Source organism: Antrostomus carolinensis, unplaced genomic scaffold (assembly GCF_000700745.2).
Source record: "Antrostomus carolinensis isolate BGI_N321 unplaced genomic scaffold, ASM70074v2 scaffold28439, whole genome shotgun sequence".
Classification (NCBI taxonomy): Eukaryota; Metazoa; Chordata; class Aves; order Caprimulgiformes; family Caprimulgidae; genus Antrostomus; species Antrostomus carolinensis.
Window position 1 is genome coordinate 6,728 of NW_010339678.1, and position 9,435 is coordinate 16,162.

A 9,435-nucleotide genomic window follows, 5' to 3' on the forward strand; every position below is an offset into this window, starting at 1 on the left:
TTGTCAGCAGGCACCAGCTATGTTCCGAGTGCTGTAAGAGCAGCATTGCTTTAGAGTAAAGGAGAAGTCTTACAAGTGTTCTGCAGACTACAGCTGTAAGCTGAGCGGTGAAAACAAGAGAGGAACAGTATTTTCAGTAGTTTGTCCTTTTTGGAGTAAGGGTTTATATATGATTCAACTTTATAATAATAATTTCATTGCTTTCATTCCACTTTGATGATCCATGGTCGCGCTCTGTTCAGAGAGAAACGTTATCTTCAGTAGTGATGACAGTTCAGTTTGGGTGTTCAAGGACTGGCTTCATTGCGCTTTGCACGTCTGTGTCACCACGTGGATTATCATTCCTATCAAACAGCATCCACCAAGTCAGAAAACTAAGAATCTAGTTTTTGGCTATGGTAATATTGTGGTGGAAAGTTGAGTGTGAATTTCTGTTTGTTTGTTTGTTTAATATGAACCTACAACCTAAGCTTTTTGCCCAGAACTACATTGCTTGTGTTCTGCAAAATATTAGCATTTGATGTAGCTTGCAGTAGATTTGTCTGCTCAGCGAGGTGGTGATTGAGGTGATGATGACTGTTGTTTCTTCTTAACAGCTGTGTGTTCAGAGGCACCTGTGCATGAGGAGAAGTTTGTTCTATGGCCTCAGAGCTGGGTGCTAGGGAGGATGGCAGCTGCTCAGAGCTGGCAAAACCCCTTTATCTGCAATATCTGGAGAAAGCTTTGCAACTGGATCAGTTTTTACGACAGACGTCTGCCATCTTTAACAGGAGTATATCCAGGTACCAAAACCTTTTCCATTTTCCATTGGGAATACCAAGGAAAGACATTTTTCTTATATTGTTCCTAGGCAACACCGTATTAAGGACTTAGTAGTGAGTTGTTCATTATAAACTTTTCTCCTTTAAAGACTTTGCACTCTCCTTCTGGTAGCTCACACTGATAATTCAGTGTGTTGCCAGCCCCAGTACAAATTATCACAATGTTTTAAAGCTCTTTTTCGTAGCTGAGTGCCCAAAACTTTCATTTTCTGCAAAAAGTAGGATGAAGAAGCACTAAGTTGATTTTTCAGGGACATAGCCTATAGCCATAAGTGAAATGCAAAGGCTATTGTCACATTGAGAATTTGTATGGAAGTAAGTTGTAGCAATGAGAACTGAGTCATCAAGGTATGTTTCTGTCTCAAAGCAATTTACATTTAATTTCATCAGTGTTTTGGAATTGTAGGGTTACAGAGCTGATAACTGTATGGATAATAGATAGCAGGTGTATTTACAAGCATGTAATAAGATCCGCACAAGGAGTCGGAAAAGCATAGCTTTACATTTCTCACTTGTACAGTGGTGCTGAGGGTGACAATACTGTGCTTTGGTTTTTCTTGATACTAGTTTCTTGATTATTCATGCTTGTCAAATTAGATACCTAGTTAGTCTGAAGGTGCAGGTTGACAACATAGCCAGGCTGGTCTGATGATTAACTACTGCTGCGAGGTTAAGGTGAGGTTATTGACAGCAATATTTGTAATGTATAAAATTACATTGGGAGCCATCTCAGTTCTCACACCTTTAGACAAAGGGCCACATCTAAGGAAATTGTATGGGCATCTCCTCTTTTGAATATTTTCCTTTCATTGTCACCATATTACATATCTTTTTTGCAGCGACGAAAGCGAAGATGGATTGGATGACAATCCTTTGCTGCCCCAATCTGGGGATCCCCTGATGCAAGTCAAGGAAGAGCCTCCAAACTCTTTGCTTGGGGAATCTTCTGGAGCAGGGAATTCCGGGATGCTGAACACACATTCCCTGAATGGAGTACTGCAGCCAGGTAGGAATGCACTAGGTTGAATCTCTGCTTTCTTTGGGTAAAGCATTATTTCTTAAGAACTTTATTTTCTTTTTTTTTTTTTTTTCTCTGAACAGAACCAAAGTCTGAAAAAGGGAGCTTGTATAACTTTTCCAAACTGAAGAAAAGCAGAAAGTGGCTGAAGGTAAGAATATTGGAAAGAAATGCAGCTATTATGAAATCTGTGAGTAGAGTCCCAGTCAACACCCTGTAGACGGTGGTGAGTGATTCCATCTTGTCATCTGATGTAGATCATGGTGTAGAAACGTGTAAGCAAGCAGATGACAACAAGGAAATGAGTTGAACACTGGTCAGAGCTTTATCACAAATTATCACAAATACAATTTCCAAATACAAGAAGTTTGTTCTTATCTCAAGAGTCCATTTAATTTTACTTCACACGTACTACTGAGAGCTCAGAAAGCTAGACTAATGTGATGCAATTTCACATGCAAAATCTCACGCTGAAAAAGAGGTGATACAGAGATGTGGCAATGTTTTGTGTCGCTGAAGAGGGCACCAAGTGAATTCTTTAGTCTTCTCCTGTGTTGGCTTACTGTTTGCACTGTTTTTTGAGGTAATTGGAGCTTGTGTCCCTTGCTAAGAAGAAAGGAATGTTTTTTGGGGTTTTGTTGTTGGTTTTTTACATTAAGAAAAAAACACTTACCAAAGCAAAACAATACATTCTACAGAGGCTTCTCATCTCAGAAATGGAAAGAAAGAAGAATATGTGATGGTTTATAATGAATATTGTATTAGACTTTAGGTAGAACAAAATAGAATTATAGTCTCTGTAGATTTGTGGCTTTAACTTTCATCATGTGACAAGATGGACAGTAGGCATTTCAATTTTGGTGAGCAGCAGCATTTTAGTTAAATTTCAGTGAGTATGCATCCAGAAACTTGAAGTAGTTTTAGTACGCTGTCCAAATTCAAGTGAGATATTATGAAATATATTAAATAGACTTTTGGAACTCGGCTGAAAATTTGTTTCTAAGATGAGCTCAGTACAAGGTCCAAATGAGCATGGAAGGAGAGAGTGGAAAGGTGACTTTATGCCATCTTTGCATTTTCATTGTACTGTAGCCTTCTCTAGTTAGCAAAAACAGGTTGTCAAGGAGTCGGATAAGAGCCAAACCTCCTACAACTGATGCAGGTGGAAGTGATAGAATAGCAGGACAAACTACAAATGGGGTAGGAAGGCATCTGCAACCATACATCACAAAATGCCCCTACTGGTATCCTGGATTTTCTTACTGCTAAAAAGAGCATTCTGAGACAACAAAAAGATGAAATGAATTCTAAAATGACTTAACTATCGCCAAACTAACAGAAAAGTACCTCCCTCCAAATCAGAAAATGTGTATTGGATTCACTGCTGCACAGTACTGTACCTCAGAAAACTGTTTTCCATTTGAAGTGTTTCAGATGGAAGACACTTTTTAAATGCTAAGTATTGAGACAGACCCGCAGCCATTTATTAGGTAAAGGCTCAAGAGTGCTTTGCATAAATAAACACCTCAGTATAGGGACTTGTGATTGTTAAATTATCTTCCATTTGTTCTTGTTAGAGTATCCTTCTGAGTGATGACTCCAGTGACACAGATTCACCAAGTGATGAAGACGGAGAGGAGGAAGAAGAATTTTCTCTTTCAAGGGAGGAACTTCACAATATGCTGCGATTGCACAAATATAAGAAACTGCATCAAAGTAAATATAGCAAAGACAAAGAGGTAAAAATCCAGAATTTTTCCATTTCCTTGATTTTTATTCTTTCCTTTGACTGTGTTTTTTTAACTGCTCTTATGTTTTTCTGAAAAACCGTAATATTTTGTGGACTGGTAAATATCCTGTTGTTTGGTAGACTAGAACAATCTTAACATCGGTTTCAGACAAGGGTTCTTGAATTAATTACCTACAGACTGAAGAGCTGTTGATGCCTTATGCTGAGAATCTGTCAGTAATTTATGTAGCTGGTACTGACACATGTGTTATATATAGCTTTCACAATGCTCTGTCCCAGTCACTACAGCAAATATAGGGTGCTAGAATGCAAGATTTGGATAATATACATGAAAATGGAGGTGCTGTGGGTTAAATTCTAATACAGGTAGTAGCTGTTGTTCAAGACCAAAATTGTATGTTTAAACCTAAAGCGCCTTGAGGTTGAGGTGACAAATAGTAAGGTGATGTTTACCTTCTTGAAAGGGTGTTCCTAGTTTTCTTCCTCATTGTTTTCTGTTATTCTTTCTTACATTTCTTTCCTTATTTTGTGTTTTCTGCTCATATTCTTTTTCCCATCTTACAAGGAAATAGTCTGCCACATTTCTGCGTTTTTCTTGATATCAGGCCAACTTCTACGACTCTTTTAATTCTAATAATATATTACTTCAAATTATAAGGGCTTTTGTAAAAATTATTTTCATTGCTGTTTTGAATTGCACCAGGAAGTACTCTCAGATGAAGGAAGTAATCCTCTTCTGCTGTCAGAGGATGTGTCTGAAATTAAAATTTGTCATCTTGTTTCATACTCTTTTGAAATTTTTCCAGAAGAGTGGAGAAATAATTTTCCCACACAGGTCTTTATTTCTGTCCACTTCTTTCCTTTGCTTACTTGTTAAGTTCTAAACCAAGATTGTGTTAGCTTCTTGAAATACTACATAACTATACAGATATTCATACTCCAGATTTTTACACTGGTTATAACTTCACACAAATACGCGTTTCCAGACTAGTAAGAAATAATATCCAGTGAAAATAACCATGGTATTGTCAGATGAGCACTACATAGTTATGAGGGGGGGAAAACACATTTGTCCAAAGAAGTTTGTTTATGTTGATGTTCTCACCTTTCAGAAATCTTTTATTAACTTAATAATATGCTTAGGTTTTAAGTAGTTAATTTTGGACCTGTGCTGACTTTAATTTGCTTGTTTATATGTAACCTGTGTATAGTTCTTTAATATTTTAGTTGAATAATGCTTGGAACATACTGACTTCTTTGGTAATTTGGGAAAAATGCTGAGACAGCTATATTTTTACTTGATAACCTGAATGTTCAAGCTGTTTGTCCTTGTGGAAATCTTTTAAATGCCTTTTATCTAAACCTATCCTTCAACATCCTTTGGAATTACCAACTAGAACACGTAGGTGATTTGGGAATGCAAGCAAAACAAATAGGAGGTCCGTGATTAGACCACTTAAAGTAATGTGCTGTCTTGCTGGGCAATGCCTGTATGGAAAAAATACAGCAGTATGTTTTGAAAGTGTAAACTTCACTGCCTGCTCTTCCCCTCTTACTTAGCTGGGTGGGTTTGGCTCCCTGTGTAGAACTTGGAGGCCACCTCTGGAGCAGTGTTTTCACTTTAGACATTGTATGATGCTTGATAATAGTGCTAAATATGGAGAAGTGCATGTTTTCTGATCTCTTATATATGATCATGATCTGAACTTGTTTACCTGCTGTCTCTGTTACCTGCTCTATTTGTTTTCCATTGCTGTGCTCATTTACATCCCTTCAGTTGCAGCAATATCAGTACTACAGTGCAGGGCTGCTGTCTACTCACGATCCTTACTACGAGCAGCAGCGCCACCTGCTAGGGCCCAAGAAAAGGAAGTTTAAAGAAGAGAAAAAATTAAAAGGTAAAGTCACTAGCCTTGTGTTTTTAAATGGCTGCTGTGATTAAACTTCTTTCCTACATTATTTCCTTTGAATAAATGTAAATGTTCAAAACTCCCGGGTTTTGCATGGAAATTACCAGTTCTGTCAAAGCAAAAAATCTTCAGGAAGTACTTTTCACTTCTGGCTTCTAGAAAGCTAGGGTGAAAAAAAGGAATGTGAATTGAGAGTTCATGGCTTTAGGTTTTCTTTGTGGACCTCTGAATCTAGAATGAAAGAGTTATGCAGTAACTAACTTATAGCTTTATCCATTGTTTTGGAATCCATAAATATAATTGTATATCGTGGTCCATTTACTCAGTTTTTTAAAAACATAATATTTCCTTGAAAAATGTAAGAACTTATCCAGTACCTCATTCATTCCTGAATATGTAATTCTAGTGAACAAGAAATTATAGGGAGTGAAAGTTTTTTCTGGAAATTAGAGGGAAGTCAGAATTGGTATCGAATGTGAGTTAAAATAGAATTACTTCTGTAACCTCTCAGCTGCATGTTTGCCAGGAAGTACAGTTTCCTTTTCTTGATTGAGCTCGCAGCAGCTCTAAATCTGTAAGGAAGCAGGAAGAGTAGGCTGTGAACTGTCAGCGTAAGGTAAATTCTCACTAGTGCAAGCACTTAAGTTTGAGCTGTGTTTCAAGGGAGCTATTTTGGGCTTCCTTCCTTCCTATCTTTCTGCAAGTTCCTTTAACTGTATGGGTTTTTTTTCTCCACTAATCTTGAAGCATCCATGGTTTTGCATACTCACAAAGAATATTTTTAATATCTAATACCAGTATCAGTTTCCTCTGAAAGCTGGTATCTGTAATGCATGATAACATGACAATCTCTTTCAGCTGCTGAGAGGTTTGGCTTGAGACTGATCCTACCAAATGCTAATGTTGTTACCTTTAAATGTCTTACCTTTACATACCTTTAAATAGAATTTTACTACGAAGCAGGAAACACTGCACGAGGTCCCAGACATTAACTCCTAAGGCATGTTTCTCTGGGTGGAAAACTTGGATCTCACCACTCTATTTATTAAATAGGAGAATCTTTCAATTAAAAAGTAATGAGGAAATATCTAATATGATAAATGGATGGTACTAGAATTAGCAAACATGGATAAGTTTGGCTTTTTTGTTGGTTCTACACATAAATTGACTAGGATAGTTTACTCAGGAAAGATACTTCACTAAATGTATCTCAAAAATAGAAAAAGAAATACATTTTTATTATTGTTGCCACGCAGGCAAGTTGAAAAAAGTGAAGAAAAAGAGGAGACGGGATGAAGAACTCTCTTCAGAGGAGTCACCACGACGTCACCATCACCAGACCAAAGTTTTCGCCAAGTTTTCTCATGATACACCACCACCTGGGTCCAAGAAAAAGCATTTTACTATTGAGCAACTTAACGCACGTCGGCGGAAAGTGTGGCTTAGCATCGTTAAAAAGGAGCTGCCAAAGGTGAGCTTGGCTAATGGCACTAGATCAGTGATGATGGCAAGAAAGTGAAATAGAAAATTAACTTAGTGGGGAGTTGACACTTGGAAAAGCAGACTGAAGTAAGACCTGATTTTTCTGGTGGTCATTAATGACCAAACTGATATTCTGTAATCCATAAGCAAAGTGTGGTTCAAATTTCTTACCACTAATGATATCTAAGTGGATCATGCAGTGCTTTGCCACTGCTTTAATTAGGCTGCCCAACACTTTTCTGTGAATAGTACAGCAAACTCTGGTAGGTACTCCTACTAATCTACAGGATAGCAATGTAGAGCAAACCAATATCTAGGGTTTACATAAAGTTCAAGAAAGGAGTGTTTCAATCATTGTAGCATGTGTATTTTTTTGAAACTTACTTCAAAAACAACCTGGGGAAAAATGTTGGTGTTATTTAGAGGACAAGCTTCAGGCCCATTTGAAATAGAAAGCTGGGTGCACTATCACTAGTTCTCTGAGGTGTGATCAGAGTTGACCTTACAACCTGCTTTTTGGAGTTCACAGTTAACAGACTTTGAATTCTAGGAAGTTGAATATGAGCGATGGCTATAGCGTCCTTTCTGAACTTACAAGCCAGGCAAAGGATATGTGCAGTGTGATAGACCTTATTTTTTCAAGAGACTGATTTTGATCATGTGAAGAACATAAGATCTACATTAATTCTGAACGTCTTTGGGAAACAGTGGAAATGTTTGTCATTTACTTCAGTGATAACGGTGGAATAAGAGAACCTTGCTTTGCAGTAGTTAAAGAAATGATCCTGAAAAAGAAGGTGTTTTACATGCTCCCTTCAGGAGTTGGAATACATTTGTGTATGCCTTCAATAATTAAAGATGAAAAACTGTTTTAGTCAAAATAAAAAATACTTGCAATACTTATACCCAACTATACAGTAGTGTGCATGGCTGAGGTTGGCACGTGTATCTGCTGAAGCCTGGATAGTGATCTTATAAAATACTGTGAAGCCATTACCCTTTAACTAATTTTAAGATGTTATTCTTTTATAGGCATACAAGCAAAAAGCTTCAGCCCGCAACCTTTTCTTAACAAACAGCAAAAAGGTAAGTGTTGTTTGGCTTTATAGTGTTACTTGTAGTGATGTAATAAGCAAACTGTAACCTCTTTATGTTTCTTCTGTTACTTATAATACTGACTGTACTAGCAGCACAGTATAGGAGAAAGCACTGTGTAGAAGTAATTTGTCATTTAGTTTGAGGCTTTTTATTTTTTAGATATGTCATTTTGGCATGTTTCATAAACAACAGATGAAACAAGCAACATGAATTTATTGTATGAGATCATTTTGGCTTTCATAGGACTTAGTTTGTACATTTTATGTTTATTGATCTTTAATACACTAAGTTAATTACTTCAGTACGCTTTGGCTTTTGAACTGCCCATCTATCCACTAGCTAGAATTTGCTGGTTTAAGCATTCCTGTTTAAATTAAAGAGGCACTTAGAATATTAAATGTGTTAATTTACATAAATATATATAGGAGCTGAAATTAAAAATAGAACAATTTTCTGCTTAAGTGATTGCAAAAGGAATTTATCTCCTCATCAGAGTCTTCTTTGAGAAGTGTCATTGTTTCTACCTAGAAGGCTTTAGGAACACTTGATAATGGCTTTCTGAGAATTTTTCAAGGGTTACACTGAAGTGTCTGATTCATTTATGTGCCTAACAAAAAGGTAATCAAGTATATGGCTGAGTATCATCAGAGACAAGATGATATAGGATATCTGCCATTCTGTATATACATTCTCAAGGAAGAGAGCATTTTCTGTGTAAGGGATGCAGAAAACAGGACCTGCAGTTATATATTTAAGAAACTTTGCTGTAGGTCTCTTCTCTTCTGTGGTCCTCCTTAGCTACCAGAGAATGGGATGTCTGGGCAAATAGCCTACAGTTGTTGTATTTATAAGTATCAAATTGCATTTTAGCAAGTGAATGATGCAGGAAACTTAGAAGTTTTGGAATTCCCCTTTTTTTCTTTGTTTCTGTTTTGTTTGATCATTTGAAATCTATATGTTAGAATTGTTGATGTGCAAATTATAGTGGAGGAAAAAACCCCGTCTTACAAACATCAAACCCAGCAATTTTGACCGTTATGACAATGGCATTAATTTATACTAGAACAAAAAATTACATTGGATTATGCTTCTTCATGAGATGGTAGGAAAATTGTAGGATACTGCCCCAATTTGCAGTGTATTAACATGTGAATGGGATTGTATTCCACCAATATTGCTATTGTAGCAGCCTTATTAAAACAGTGAGAAAGCGTGAGTACCATGGAAAAGTGTCCAGAATACATGAATCAGAGATGCAGGCAGACATTGAATTCTGGTCTCTTGAGTCCCTTTCAAGGACCTACCCACCAGGTCAATCCTTTTAAGTACCATGCCTGAAACTGAATCACAGAATGT

At 37.0% G+C, this 9,435-nt stretch overlaps 1 protein-coding gene across 1 annotated transcript; it reads left to right on the top strand.

The window, feature by feature from the left end:
• Nucleotides 1-593: 593 nt before the first annotated feature.
• On the top strand, nucleotides 594-8,067 carry LOC104531146 (chromatin-remodeling ATPase INO80-like; the record flags this gene model as incomplete). Its single annotated transcript, XM_010175945.2, has 7 exons — nucleotides 594-782; nucleotides 1,661-1,827; nucleotides 1,923-1,990; nucleotides 3,417-3,578; nucleotides 5,367-5,487; nucleotides 6,756-6,970; nucleotides 8,014-8,067. Coding segments are annotated over exons 1-7 (930 nt in total), but the record flags the coding sequence as incomplete, so codon positions are not given.
• Between the last annotated feature and the right edge of the window lie 1,368 nt (nucleotides 8,068-9,435).